The sequence below is a fragment of the Esox lucius genome, chromosome 8, assembly GCF_011004845.1.
Source record: "Esox lucius isolate fEsoLuc1 chromosome 8, fEsoLuc1.pri, whole genome shotgun sequence".
NCBI lineage: Eukaryota > Metazoa > Chordata > Actinopteri > Esociformes > Esocidae > Esox > Esox lucius.
This window is the reverse complement of record NC_047576.1, coordinates 30344318-30360771: the sequence shown is the minus strand read 5'-3', so window position 1 is coordinate 30360771 and position 16454 is coordinate 30344318. Positions and strand designations below refer to the sequence as shown.

At 42.0% G+C, this 16454-nt stretch overlaps 1 protein-coding gene across 1 annotated transcript in view; it reads left to right on the top strand.

Annotated features, from left to right (window-relative positions):
• The window catches only part of mast2 (microtubule associated serine/threonine kinase 2), a 146738-nt gene that overhangs the window by 20746 nt on the left and 109538 nt on the right, over positions 1-16454 (top strand). Inside the window, 2 exon segments of the mRNA XM_010872513.4 lie at positions 11544-11685; positions 12633-12778. Of these exon segments, the coding sequence (XP_010870815.3) occupies positions 11544-11685; positions 12633-12778 (288 nt within the window).

The window sequence follows — 16454 nt, the reverse complement described above, 5'->3', positions numbered from 1 at the left end:
TGGGAAAAATGCAAATTCTCATATCTGTGGCAAAACAATATGGAGTAGACAGAACATTGCTAAAGCTGAGAGTGAAGGAGCAGCTGAGCATTGATGCCCAGCAGGGATGTCATCAGATTGAGTCCAGTGGTAAATCCTGAAAGTGACTTGTTTACTAAGTTTAGAAGATTAGTATAGTATTTAACCTTCAACATTTTATTATGGACACTTCTAATGAGAGATTAGGCTTTCATTTTGACTAAAATGTTCTCACTTAAATTGGGGCAGTGTATATAAAACATTTCTTAAAAGCGGATTTGGTGGGCTTAATCAGGAAGTTTACCCTATATTATGTAAAAAGAAATTATACATTTTCTGTTTTATCAATGCGTTTATAGGCTGAGCCTTAAGTAGTATCCTAGCTACCTTATCACTAGCCTCAGCTTGTATTGTTACAGTGGAGCCGAACTACACTGGACTTGTTTTGCCTAGCGGTACAGGAAGCACTGGATCAAATCGCATATTCCCGCGGTGGACATTGATTATGATTCATAAATATAACCAACGTGCTCTGTTTAATTGACTCCCTCTGCTGGTTTGAAGGTTAAACAGAACTTTTTGATTCATGCTTCGATATTACTTCTCAAATAGTTAGAAGGAACTTTTTGTACTCTATTGGGATTCAGAACCATTAGGAGTGACATTATAGTGTCTGAATGTTAAGACTAACAGCTACAGTGAGTCAGGTGAGGAAGCTTCTTCTAAAACATTGGCTTAAAGTATAAAATAACTTGGTTTTATTGAAACATGTAGGACGTTTTAAATTTAGACCAGTCAGTTAGTTGAAAATTCAGTCTAATCTCAGGCCATGAGATAAAAATTTGTCTGGAAGACCCCCGGTATATATTATTTTGTCAGTCATTCAGTTATTTCTTTATCTTCCACCATCCTTTCTCCATAAGTCTCTCAGTTCATCTGTTCAGTCATTGTTGCGTCTTTAATGAAACCACTGTTTTATTATCCTTTGCCAGCCTAGTTAAAGGCAGCTTTAATTACTGTGTGCTAGAATGAGCCTAGTGCAGCCCTAAGAATTTTGTGCCCAGAGTGTTGAGAGGCTGCCATGAGGACTTTGACAGCTGATGATAATTTGGTGTACCGTTCAGTAGGAGAGGGGCCATACAGTAGAACAAGGAGAATAAGTAGAAGACAAGTGTTGTTCTGTAAGGATGATGAGAGGCATATGGGGTTACAGACAAGACGATGTAATAAAGGGGTGATATTTGGCCATTGGTGTGTCCTAGGAGCAGCTAGTCTGTAATGAGTCCATGAATCTCGAAGCATTGTGCGGCACAGCAGACCCCAGACAAGGTTCCATCCTAGTGAAAGGCCACTGCTGTCAGCCACCAGGAAGCAGAGGTGTCTAGCTGTGTTGGAACTCTACTGGCAGAATCAGAAACACTGGGAGGGAGCAGCTCTTCTGTCTTCTCTCTCAGTGGGCCTCTGGCTCCTGGTATGTGTAGAGGGTAAACATCTTCTAATATCATTCCCCCCTCCCCCCCCCTAGTGTTTCCAACACGCATGTGCAACCTTGATTAATTGAAGCTTGTAATAAACAATGGCCCTTAAACAGGAACCAAAGTCAGGACGGCTGCTTTTGTCTTGGCTGCTGTTGTTTTGTACGTTGTCTGGGTCTGTGCTTACATGGTGTCTACCAATGGGTTACAGTTGTACTGGCTAAAGGTCAGTGAAGTGCACGCTTCGGTGAGTCTGAAGTGACCGTTTAGACTTCTACAATTGTCTTGAGAACTATTTCATTTAAATAGAATTTATATAATATTTAAATAAAGATGTTTTCTTACTAGCAACGAGAAACAATCCCTACTCACTTAAACAAGTTTACCTGGTAACTAACGGGGTGCTCTCTGTCAAGCAAGTCTGGTTGCTGCTGGTATTATGATTTTTTAGGTACCTTGTGAGATGTATTTAGAAATGTTTGTTTTTTCTGATCCTTTTGATATATGGAGTGGTAGGACTTCAAACCATACCACGCCTTCCACTCCAATGTGCACTGTGCAAAACATCATCTTTAGACCTCAGTAGCCTCTGGAGCCGCTATCTGTTTCTGTTGCTCCCCTGTGCTCTCCTATCCTAGCATTAACAAGTGTATTAGCTGGCTATCTGCCCTCTCAGTAGGCTCTTATCTTGCCTTGCCTTGCCCTCTGACTGGGGTAAACAACAGGTGGGTTGACTCTATTGACTATGGGCTGATACAGACCTCATGGAGACGGAAGATATCAAAATGTGGTGTTGCTGATGGTTTTTTTTTTGTTTTTTTGTGGGGTGGAGTACTGGGGGCGGTTTTGTAGCTTGGTTCCATTCTGATATCTTTGACTGAAAGGAGTGGAAACCTGGGCGAGGTGATTGCAGCCTATTGTAAAATGTTATAACCTTCCGGAATCAACTCGCTAGCCATTAGTTTTTTTTGTGTGGGACCAAAACAGGCCAGGTATTTTTAGCTGATATGGGAGGGATATATTATTATATTATTGACTCTGATGTGGATGGCTAAAATGGCTAGCTATTTTGTAATGTTTTACTCAAACGTTAGCTCTCCCGCTTTCTTACTCTTGCTATTGCTTCCTTGCGATTGAGACTGGGACTGGTATTGTCTAACGTTACCTACTGTAAAGGTGTCTTCTGCTCTAAAAATCTAACTCCATGCTCAGATTCACCTTTATTAATGTATGATATGTGGGCCCTGAAGAGTTGCTAAGAAGTTTAGTACCGGACTGGGATAGGGAACTACAACTGTCACTATTACAGCATTAGGAGACAAATGACGCTTTTCCACTGCATGTACCGACTCGCCTCGAATCTACCCGCTTTGGGAGCTTTTCCATTGCATGGTACCAGCTCGACTCGGTTCACCTTTTTAGCTTTTCCACTGGCCAAAAGTTGGGATAGTACCTGGTACCAGATACCCTTTTCAGTACCTACTACGTTGAGGTTCTAAGCGAGCTGAGGCGATACCAAAAGTGGAAACACAGGAGACTTCTGATTGGACAAGATTGACTCAAAGCGTGCAGCAAAGCAAAACAAGCAGTTCTGCTTTTTAGCCGCCCATTGTCAGATACGAGAACGGCGCGTCTTTGCGGGTCTGTCCCAGGATTCCTTGCATTGATATGGGTTAATTTCAGTACCAGTGCATAGGACCAGACTCGTAATTTGAGCCATCGTATTTCCCCAAAACTCCTCTTGGTTTGGACATATAAACTGGCGTTGAAATCAACTCGTTATCCCCGTGAGGGACGCAAAATACGCGCTGTTTTTGTAGCCTACAAAAGGACTTCGTCTTTTTCCTCCAGGGGTTTTCTATAGACTATCTGGCATATATTGCACTGATCAAAATAGTAATGTCGAACCATAGAGAAACAGCCTACCAATCTTTCTATTTTTGCAGTCCGCAATATATTAAGACCAAATGTATTGCTCACGCGTGCTTCCTCGCTACTACCGGTACAAACGCTGCCTTGTTTACAGTAGGCTACTATTGAGTCAGTCGACGTGGTATTATAGCCGGCAATTAATAACGCAATTATTAATACCTTTTAATCGAGATCAATGGGTTATGTAGGTTGTTTTAAATGTGTTGGTGTTGATTTGTAAGGTGTATACACTTAAATCTAACAAAACAGTGCAGTTACGTAATTTTCTATGCTGCAGGGCGATAATTCTATTCTACATTTTCAAAGTTTTTCAAACTGGGTCTGTGACCATGTTATCCAGATTTTGTTTACTTTTGATTTGCCATTTGATGTTTAAAAAAAAAATGATGGGGTTCATTCAATATGTTTTACTTTTCACTGTAGGGTTTACGTTAGCCAGCAAATGCTCGCTTTTCGCCGGTATCAGATGTACGATAATCTCCATTAATGTTCCCGTGTGTGTCGCATTGGAGTTGGAAAAGCAAGAGGCGAGCCGAGTCGAGCTGGTACCATGCAGTGGAAAAGCTCCCAAAGCGGGTAGAGTCGAGGCAAGCTGGTACCATGCATTGAAAAAGCGCCAAAAGAGAAGCTTTCAACACATGCATATGGACGACTGAGTAACTCTGGATCTGACGAATGATGGCCCACTAGCCCTAGGCAGGTAAAAAAACCTGTCGGGCCAGTGGAGTGGAGCTCATTGGTACCTGTCCAGACCGTTTCTCTGCAATTTTGCATTCCAGTTCAACATGTACCTACTCTCTCATAGTCTACTGATGGAGACCATTAAACAATGCTACATACACTGTTGTGTTGGCTGACTTGCTGTACCCACTGTATGTCTTCCTCTACTGCAACTCATGTGTTACTATGGTGAAACTTCTCAATCTGTGTAACAAACAAAAAGAAAGAAAAAATAAAGTTTATGGTTAACTCAAACTCCTTTGACCCTCAGTTCCTTTTTTAAAACTTTATAATTTGGGTAAAGTCTGTAATTTCCTCTTAATTACTAAACTAGTATCATTACAAAAAAGTTGTTGCTGCTGCATGTTGTAGAACCACCATGAACCGCTAACTAGAAAGCCAATGATTTTGTTTCATCCGGATTAAAGCATGATTATCATGTGCAGGGTGTCCAGAGTTCAGCCAGGATGAGTTCCCCTCTAATCCCAACCAGCAATCAGCGCTGTAATTCATGCTGGGATACACAAGGTCTGGGACCTGTATGTGTGGTGCCTCAAAAATGAAATAAACCACCTATACGTTACTGTAGGAGATGAGTTGCATGAGCCTTTGGACATTGAGCCAGGTCACTGGAATCTACAACCTTACTCTACCCAGAAATCCATGGGATCTTTAGGGACCACATTAAATCAACACGATCATCCAACGTGCAGTCAGAATGGCCACCACATATGCATTGTCCCTCTCGCTGCCTTGGGGAATTGGTATAGACTTTCTAGCCTGGAGAGAAGTGTGTCCTACGGGTCTTCCAGGACTTGTTCCAGCAGCATCTGGTCTCTGATCCGGGGAAACACCAGGAATGGGAATGCAGGGTGGTAATGCGGTGATCTGCTCTCTCTCCGACTCGGGTCATGTTGGAACCATTACATATGGTGTACCTGGAGCTCAGTCTTGCTCCAGCAGACACACTGATGGCTTTGCTTCACAGAATATTTTTTAAAAACGCCTGTTCTGTGTTGTAGCATGGATTGTAGGTTATTAAGGCCTGGGTAAAGTTTAAATAAAACTTTAGTTCCTAAAATGTTGTAAGAAAGTGCTTTAATTACCAAAACATATATTCATTAAATAATTATACTTGATTTTATTTAGTAGCCTATATTGACAGAGAACATAGAGCCTTTATCATGTACGCTTAGGACCTACGGAAAAACTGCAGGGAACAAAAGAAACATGCCTATTTGACAGGTACAAAATAATTGCCTGCTTGCATGTCTTGCATTTTTTGGCTTAAATTATCTAACAACTTTCTTAAAGCAGGTCCTGTCCTCAATTTTATTAGTAGGATATTCTGTCCAACATATCACTGAGACTCAACAAACACTTGTGAGCAGGCCAGCTAGGAAAGCAGTCTGCACATTTTTGTTGTTGTTGAAAAAACAGGATTGTTTAAGTGTCAACAATTCTAATTTAAATTGAATGTTCACATCCCTAGTAAGTACATGACGAGTGAAGGACGGTTGGAGAGATGCAGGGATTTAATGAGGCACGTGTTTTACGTACCTACTACTGCTCCTAGCTTTTCTGACTGTACCTGGAGTCAGCACCCTACAGATGGGTGTTAGTGTGCTGGGTTTCTTGACTTTGAGTAACGTTAAACTATGCTGTTATGTTTGATCCTGTCATGGAGGGCTTTTTCTATGTGCGAGCATCCACATAAGGAGTAAACGATCAGTGAATATACTCCACCATATTATGAAGCATCATTTTGCACAATAACCAGTTTGTTTCAATTCATGGCCATAGATCTTTGAACTACTGGTTAAACTAAACAGCAGTCTATTTTCCCTAGATTATGACCCTCATCCTTGCCTGTGGAAGTGATGGAACCATGGAACACTAGGCCCTCTCCCCATCACGCTGCTGTCCTCTGGACTGACCTTACTCTCTGTCTCCATATACAAGCTGTATGCTAATGGAGGGCACTCTACTGTGGCTGCATTCAGCTCATGTATTTTAGCACGACATTGATGCGTGTTGTCTTCCAGCAAAATGTGTGTGTATCCCAAGATTCATCATCGCGACAGCAGTGTTTGGCCTTGGTCCACGGTGGGTAATGAGCCAACTGTTCCGTCCTAAGTAGTGGTAATGGAGCATCAGTGTGTGTTACCTCTAGCGGAACAACAACATACCAACGTAAATGTAGAGGCCGATTTCATTTGGGAAGAAGTATGTTGAGCTGCAGTCTGCGGTCACGGCTGCAGTCTGCGGTCAACGGGAACTTTTGGCTTGTGTCGGTGTTGATGCCGCTTTGTAGCGTGTGTTTAGATTTGAAGGCAAGACCGGCAGCACGGTGGGGTTTTTAACGCATGCTGTGTCTCCACTGTTTAGACGGATTCGAAGAACAGTGTGGCTAGGCTGTTGAAGGGAATCGTTGCGTTAGCATGTTGATGTTTTCTCTCCGTTCTTGATTTTCCTTCTTTGCGCAGACCAGCTAGACAAGAAAATGTTAAAAGGGATTTCTAATGTTGAGGAGACAGTATGATTGAGTGTGATTTGTGGCCCAGAAAATACCTTTCAGTAAAAAATAATATAGATCCATTATCATCTCTGAATAGCTTTTATCTAGTTATTAATGTTCTACAGTGATCTTGAGTGTTAAATAAATAATTACAGCTTTCTTTCTTTTAAAGCTCAAGCCACATTCCAGATTGAATTGATTACATCACAAGAAGCAGTTTGATGGGTTGACAATGGGCTCCATACAGCATTATTTAAATCAATACGTTAATGTGTGAAGGTGATAGTGAATTGACGTTAGTGGTACTAATAGGGCCAAGGGTTGAGCTGAGCGCTTTCACATGGACATGCACACTGACCGTTGAACATGTGAAAGTCCAGAGATAACGGGCATCCAGGAATTGAGTGTGCATTGTTTACAACATAACATAGGCTTGCCTGCGTTGTTCACACAGTGGTTATGTGGTTTGTGAACATTTGAATAGTCGGTCCTGTTTTTTTTTTTGACTTTACAAGCCTGTGGTCTTTCCCATCCCAGCCAGGTCTGGGGTGGCCAGTGGGGCTTAACAGCGCGACCCACTCATCCTCTTCTGTCGGCCCCCTCTCTCTGGGTTTCGGCTGTGGGTTGTTTTCTATCTGTCTGTTATGTCTCGTCTTTTCCCGAGGTTGGAGTTGAACTCACGATGTCTTTGGTAATGACTATACCATACCGTGTTTCATATGGAGGTCACTGCTACGTGAGTGGACACTTTTGGGGCTGCAAAGGTCATTCAGCCAGTATCCACTATGAGTCTTTGCTCTGCCATACTTAGCCTTGCCTGGGACTTGTACTAGTGATACCAATTAATTAGGGTCAGTGGGGCTGAATGTTCAGGTGCTGGTCATATAATTAGAATATCATCAAAAAGTTGATTTATGTCAGTAATTCCATTCAAAAAGTGAAACTTGTATATTATATTCATTCATTCCACACAGACTGATATATTTCAAATGTTTATTTCTTTTAATTGTGATGATTATAACTGACAACTAATGAAAATCCCAAATTCAGTATCTCTGAAAATTAGGATATTACTTAAGACCAATACAAAAAAAGGATTTTTAGAAATGTTGTCCACCTGAAAAGTATGAACATGACAAGTATGAGCATGTACAGCACTCAATACTTAGTTGGGACTCCTTTTGCCTGAATTACTGCAGCAATGCGGCGTGGCATGGAGTCAATCAGTCTGTGGCACTGCTCAGGTGTTATGAGAGCCCAGGTTGCTCTGATAGTGGCCTTTAGCTCTTCTGCATTGTTGGGTCTGGCGTATCGCAGCTTCCTCTTCACAATACCCCATAGATTTTCTATAGGGTTACGGTCAAGTGAGTTTGCTGGCCAATTAAGGACAGGGATACCATGGTCCTTAAACCAGGTACTGGTAGCTTTGGCACTGTGTGCAGGTGCCAAGTCCTGTTGGAAAATGAAATCTGCATAAAGTTGGTCAGCAGCAGGAAGCATGAAGTGCTCTAAAACTTCCTGGTAGATGGCTGTGTTGACCTTGGACCTCAGAAAAACACAGCGGACCAACACCAGCAGATGGCATGGCTGACTGTGGAAACTTTACACTGGACTTCAAGCAATGTGGATTCTGTGCCTCTCCTCTCTTCCTCCAGACTCTGGGACCTTGATTTCCAAAGGAAATGCAAAAGGTACTTACTCATCAGAGAACATAACTTTGGACCACGCAGCAGCAGTCCGGTCCTTTTTGTCTTTAGCCCAGGCGAGACGCTTCTGACGCTGTGTCTTGTTCAAGAGTGGCTTGACACAAGGAATGCGACAGCTGAAACCCATGTCTTGCATACGTCTGTGCGTGGTGGTTCTTGAAGCACTGACTCCAGCTGCAGTCTACTCTTTGTGAATCTCCCCCACATTTTTGAATGGGTTTTGTTTCACAATCCTCTCCAGGGTGCGGTTATCCCTATTGCTTGTACACTTTTTTCTACCACATCTTTTCCTTCCCTTTGCCTCTCTATTAATGTGCTTGGACACAGAGCTCTGTGAACAGCCAGCCTTTTTAGCAATGATCTTTTGTGTCTTGCCCTCCTCGTGCAAGGTGTCAATGGTCGTCTTTTGGACAGCTGTCAAGTCAGCACTCTTCCCCATGATTGTGTTGCCTACAGAACTAGACTGAGAGACCATTTAAAGGCCTTTGTAGGTGTTTTGAGTTAATTAGCTGATTAGAGTGTGGCACCAGGTGTCTTCAATATTGAACCTTTTCACAATATTCTAATTTTCTGAGATACTGAATTTGGGGTTTTCATTAGTTGTCAGTTATAATCATCAAAATTGAAAGAAATAAAAACTTGAAATATATCAGTCTGTGTGGAATGAATGTATACATTATACAAATGTAAGTTTTTGAATGGAAATACTGAAATAAATCAAGTTTTTGATGTTATTCTAATTTTATGACCAGCACCTGTATGTATAATTTTTTTTCTAGCCAACTACCTAGCATAGTAGCGTTTATTAAGGTAGCAAGCTTGTTATATATGAATGGTTTAGCCATTTGTAATGTTTCCTAGCATAATTTGCCTAAATATTTTGGAGCTAGCTTTTCTGGGCACGTTTTTTCCTCAGTATTTAGTACAAAGTCATTATAAAGACACCCGGCCTAAAACCTCAAAAAGCTATAACAGAATACTAAAAGTAAAGTCATCACTTCACACACTTAGAATTGCTCTCAGCGACTGATAGCAAAGGGGGAATAGACAAAAAATGTCTGTATCAGCCTGATATGTTGGTCATCCCCTGAATATATGGTAATTCCCGGGTGAGAACATCAACTTCCTGTCGGCAGTCCAGGCTGGTGTCACGGTATTGTCTCACCACCGGCCTCAGACTGTTGACCACAGCTGATTGGGGTGGTGGGGCGTGACGTTCAGAGTGGGCCAGAGGAAAACCTCATTGTGGAGGCTTGGAAGGAGACACTGCCAGGAGGCAGTGATGAGACGTCTCATTGTGGAAAACATATGAACCTGGGATAGAAGGAGGGAGGGGGAAGGAAAGTCCTGCAGCACCACAGAGGACAAGAGACAGGGTCAGCCAATGCCGCATTGGAGTAAGGTAAGCCAAGCATGAGGTGCTTTTATTGTGAAGGAGAAGTTGGGGTGTTAGTTGTTACTCGCTAAAGGAACAAAGCGGTTTGGTCAAATGCACTCTTCATAGGGACTAGTGAAGTCAAATTTTCTCATCCACTGTCTTTAGGATGCTGCATTCTCACTCGACCATTCAGCTTTATAGGGCTCAGCTGTTCTTTGTAATTGCTAGTAATGCCAAGATCACTCCATATATTTTGGATACTTAGACCAGTGCTTCATTTGGTAGAACGCATCTCAGTTTTCGACTGTTTCAATCTGACTTTCAATCTCATTCTTTGCTTTCTGATCTGCTGATCAGCGTTTGCTGATTTAGTTGGGTTCTGTACTTAGTATATCAGATCATAAGAGCTAAAAACCATAATATCTGGTGTTTTTTTTAGGCTAATTATTCTAGCTAAATGAGTATGTGCTTTACAGTCAAGTTACCTTGGCAAAACAAATGCATGTTAGTACATTAAATTCGCCCCCCACTTTTACCCTAGCTGGTGTAGTATGGACAGTGACACTCGAATAGGGACTCCTCAGGTTACTAACTATGCCTTTTGTTTGCATACACATGTTTGTCGTTGTGTAGGTAGGCTAGGTTTTGTGTGTTTTTGCAGTATCTTTCGCATCTTGCGTTGTTCTCCGGGTCTTTGGCGGCGAGTGTTTTGCTGTGCTGCTCTTTGCGGCCTTGTTAGGAGGAGCGGATACATTCACTCCAGCTTTTTAATGGGTGCATTGGGCCAGTGGCGGTTTTGGAGCCGCGCTGCTTCTGACACACCAGGATCTCCAGATGTTCCTGGAACACCCCTCACGACGCCAGGGGTTGGTTTGGCGGAATGGGGAGGAAGTGACCGCGGCCAAGCCAGGTTTCCACGGTGATGAATGTTTCCAAGACCTTCGAAGCTAAACAAATAGGTCTGACTCATCTTACTGGCTGTACATCACATCCTCAGAGTGTCAGTCTCTGGAGATCTCAGCAGCAAGATTGCTATCTCACTTTAGGAACTGTCCGCCCTTTAAAAGGGAACTAAAATCTGCCAGTCCCAGCTGCTCACCAACACTTAACTGTGTCTGGTCTTTGCAAAGGGCACAGCTTAAAAATGATCCATCACAGTTTGTCAACTAAGAGAGTGATTGATTGAAGTGTGCATTTGCTTGTGTGCGCATATGCTTGGACTTTACTATATAAAGATATTAGTATATTAGTAAAACTGGTTAAATCCCGCTAAATAAAACACTTATTTAGGTGTTAGAGGTAGTTAAACTTTGATTCTTGAGGATTTCCCATTTTATTTTAGGTAAACTTGATGTGTATATGCTCTGAAAAGTATGTCTGCAGAGATGCAGACCCCAGCCTCCTTAATATGAATAGCAGGTGTGTGTCTGGGTGGGCTGTACAGCCCTGTTTGATTGTTCATGAAGTGTGTATGTGGCCTTGCTGTTAGCAGGGTCTTGATAGTCTGTGTGTGGTTTTCTCTATGCTACATGACATTGCATTGACTGACTGGGGTGGGGTTGCGTTTGACTTACCGTGACGTGACTATGCTGCCACACACATTCCCTAGCCTGACTGGGACAAGGAAAGGCTGCCTAACTAGTAGACGTCGGAGATATGTTTAATAAGCAAGTTTTGTGTTTTCTTAAACACCTATGTTTTTCTCTTCCCCCTCTCTCTCTCTCTCCCCACTGGTCCATCTTCCCTTGGTTGCGCTCTGTCCCTCTGCTCTGTCCCTCTGCTCTGTCCCTCTGCAGAATGAGTTTGCCGTGCCCCCTCCCCTGCTGTTCAGGAAGTTGAGTAACCCCGACTTGTCCCCTGCCGCCAACAAGACCAAACTACAGCGACAGCTTAGCCAGGATGATGGCCGTGCACGGCGTAGCAGTATGGCTATGACTGGTAAGAGGAACACACACCCCTGCATAATAACGGTATTCATTTGGGCTGTAGCGATGCACATTCGTTACTGTACTGTATGGTGGCTTTCTACAGTTTGCACGTGATCCCGAATGAATACATTAGAAGAAACTTTTCTAAATGACTATCTACCTGCAATGTGTTGGCTGCTTCTTTAATACATCTGATTGAGCTAAAAGAAATAGATGGGGATAATCTGTTTTAACAAGAGCCTTTGTGTACGTCACCATTTCTACTGTAGTAATTATTGGAGCTTTTCCAGCTGTTGTTTTCTGAGCCGAACTCCATGAACAGCTAGTTCTACAATTGCAAGTGATGGTATTGATGAACTAACTTTGTAGAATCTCCTATTTTTGTTTAAGCCTACAGTTTGGCAACATTTTGACATTCTAGTTGACTATAACCACGATAGACAGAGAGGTGTTGATAACACATTAACTTTATGTCACCACTGCCTGATAAAAGTAGCCTTCCCAGCATAGACACACATACAGACACACACACACAACATTTCAAACATGTTGACACATCTACTGCAACATCAGCCCATATCAACATCACCGGAGCAAGATGGAGAAACTTAAAGAAGTTTTTACAACTTTCTAGGATGCTCGAACCCTGTTATGAATGTCCGTATTGTGTACCATACCAAAGTCAACCCCATACTATAAGATTGAAATCAATGTTTGTGCCATGTTTGCATATTGCACTCATCAGGTATTATATATTTTCCCTGCATTAGTGTTGCATTTTTTTTATCAACTTAAAACTGATCTTCAGTAACAGTTGTCAATGTATTTTGGTCTGTAGCAACAACAGGCCGAAACGTGATCCTCAAACTGCAATACATGCCGTATTAGTTCTGCCTTCAGATTTGGTTAAGCTGTCATCCCACAGTCGAGCTAGGTTGTCTGGTTCTCTCCCCGTAGGTAAGCAGCTCCTGCCCCTCTCCAGCAGTATGCACGGTGGGGTGAGTCATCTAACCTGGCAGCCTCCTGGAGAGCCCCCCAACAACCTGGTCCGCATGAGGAACCAGTCCCTGGGCCAGTCGGCACCGTCACTCACTGCTGGGCTGGTGAGTACGATAATCATACAATTACATTATTTTGTCCTCAGTTCAACACGCAGTTCAACAGAAATGTTACTTCTGCTTTTTGAAATCGGAGATGTGTTTTAAAGGCCAGTGGCTGACATATTAGGTCCCTGGGGACCCATTTGGCTTAATTGTTCTTTGTCAGGGGCAGAACGACTGATATTTTGACTTGTCAGTTTGGGTTTTAATCTTGCAACCGTTTAGTTTTTTTTGCCTGCTGCACCAAACTGCTGCACACTAGCTGCCATCAGCATGCATGTACAGTGACCTGCAGAATTATTGGCAAATAGGAAGATCAAAGGCTGTGAAAAATGCCATTATTTTTCATCAGTTTGATGTTAAACTCAGAAAATCTTTTGAATCTGACCTGAAACTAAATAAAGTTGTTCAAAGGATTAAAAAAAATAAGTGTGCCACCATCATTAGCAGTCCTAGACAATCTTGAGGTATCTTGAGATTTTTGGGAGCTCCTTAGTAGTCATCCATGACATTTCTTTCACTGGGATATAGGACCTAACTATGAGATGACACACAAGCTAAACTCCCTTATTCATTCTCCAACAAATCAACAAATAAAATGAGTCAAAAGGGAAATGAGACCTTCACAAGTCAACCAATGGCTATAAAAAGATGGCTACATATCTGAAAATACCAATCTCCACTATTTGGACATGTAAAACCACTGGAACCTGTGATGATCAACAGGAAAATTTAGGCCCAAACCTTCCTCTTCTCGGAGGCTAAAACTCGGTCACTAATAGATCTTCCAGCTGGACAATGATCCAAAGCATAAAACATTTTCATATGAGAAATTGGCCATACAATCAATCTTGTGTTATGCCCCTCACAGTCCCCTGACCTAAATCCTATTGAAAACCTGTGCATTGAGCTGAAGAGGAGAGTCCACAAGTGAGAACCAAGGATCTGGAGAGTTTCTGTATGGAGAAGTGGTTTCAAAACCCTTCCTGTGTTCTCCCACCTGAAGGACACTGTTTTAAGGGTAGATTCACAATCATTTTGGAGTTTAATATGCCTCTATCACATTTACTTAGGGAAGTATTCATTATAGAGGGTACTGAATACACACACAATCAGCCAACATTATTTCTATTGACACTATTTCCTATATTCTATTACAGGAATATTACACATATTCATTGTTTTTGTAGCAAGTCATTCCAGTGTTCCCCATTTAGGCTAGCTGGAAACCAAATTAACCTTAAGGTCTATATTACGCCTCTGTATTTATTTGCCCATTCATTTTATTGCTCCATCTATCTTGTCAGGCAGTACACAATGCAAGATCATTCTACCCAAAAGCTGCCGCCTGCAGGCAAGCAAAAGAGACTGATGAGTAAGGTTGTCTGTATTCTCCAGCCATGAGCTGGCTGCTCTGCTCTGCCTTTACTGATATACACACAGGCACTCAATCCACACTGTGTCTGTCCAACTCAAGCCATTTAACAGACAAGCGGTCTGTTCAGACATGCAACATTTACAATACAAACTGTCCAGATATACACCACTTAACATACAAACTGTCTGTCCAGACATACACCACTTAACGTACAAACTCTCTGTCCGGATATACACCACTTAATGTACATACTCTCTATCCGGATATACACCACTTAATGTACATACTCTCTGTCCGGATATACACCACTTAATGTACATACTGTCTGTCCGGATATACACCACTTAATGTACATACTGTCTGTCCGGATATACACCACTTAACATACTGTCTGTCCGGATATACACCACTTAACGTGCTGTCTGTCCGGATATACACCACTTAACGTACTGTCTGTCCGGATATACACCACTTAACGTACTGTCTGTCCGGATATACGCCACTTAACGTACTGTCTGTCCGGATATACACCACTTAACGTACTGTCTGTCCGGATATACGCCACTTAACATACTATCTGTCCGGATAAACGCCACTTAACGTACTGTCTGTCCGGATATACGCCACTTAACATACTGTCTGTCCGGATATACACCACTTAACATACTGTCTGTCCGGATATACACCACTTAACATACTGTCGGTCCGGATATACACCACTTAACATACTGTCTGTCCGGATATACGCCACTTAACATACTGTCTGTCCGGATATACACCACTTAACATACTGTCGGTCCGGATATACACCACTTAACGTACTGTCTGTCCGGATACACACCTCTTAACATACTGTCTGTCCGGATATACACCACTTAACATACTGTCTGTCTGGATATACACCACTTAACATACTGTCTGTCCGGATACACACCACTTAACATACTGTCTGTCCGGATACACACCTCTTAACATACAGTCTGTCCGGATATACACCACTTAATGTACAAGCTGTCTGTCCGGATATACAGGTGCTGGTCATAAAATTAGAATATCATCAAAAAGTTGATTTATTTCAGTAATTCCATTCAAAAAGTGAAACTTGTATATTATATTAATTCATTACACACTGACTGATATATTTCAAGTGTTATTTCTTTTAATTGTGATGATTATAACTGACAACTAATGAAAATCCCAAATTCAGTATCTCTGAAAAGTCGAATATTACTTAAGATCAATACAAAAAAATGATTTTTAGAAATGTTGGCCAACTGAAAAGTATGAACATGACAAGTATGAGCATGTACAGCACTCAATACTTAGTTGGGGCTCCTTTTGCCTGAATTACTGCAGCAATGCGACGTGGCATGGAGTCGATCAGTCTGTGGCACTGCTCAAGTGTTATGAGAGCCCAGGTTACTCTGATAGTGGCCTTCAGCTCTTCTGCATTGTTGGGTCTGGCATTTCACATCAAGTTCGTCTTTTGGACAGCTGTCAAGTCAGCAGTCTTCCCCATGATTGTGTTGCCTACAGAACTAGACTGAGAGACCATTTAAAGGCCTTTGCAGGTGTTTTGAGTTAATTAGCTGATTAGAGTGTGGCACCAGGTGTCTTCAATATTGAACCTTTTCACAATATTCTAATTTTCTGAGATACTGAATTTGGGGTTTTCATTAGTTGTCTGTTATAATCATTAAAATTAAAAGAAATAAACACTTGAAATATATCAGTCTGTGTGGAATGAATGTATAAATTATACAAGTTTCGCTTTTTGAATGGAATTACTGAAATAAATCAACTTTTTGATGATATTCTAATTTTATGACCTGTACACCACTTAACGTACTGTCGGTCCGGATATACACCACTTAACATACTGTCTGTCCGGATATACACCACTTAACATACTGTCGGTCCGGATACACACCTCTTAACGTACTGTCTGTCCGGATATACACCTCTTAACATACTGTCTGTCCGGATATACACCACTTAACGTACTGTCGGTCCGGATATACACCACTTAACGTACTGTCGGTCCGGATATACACCACTTAACGTACTGTCGGTCCGGATATACACCACTTAACGTACAGTCGGTCTGGATTGCCTGTCTGTCCCTCTGTCGGTCCATATATCACTTGTGTGAGCGGTCCTCATCCATAAACTATATGGCTGTTAAAGCTATTGTGGCACTAGGGCTACACCTTCTGGATGAACATAGAACTTTAGGTACATTCATGTGATCAATAAAATCATTTTGTTAGTTGTACAACCCACCAATAGATGGCAGTATTA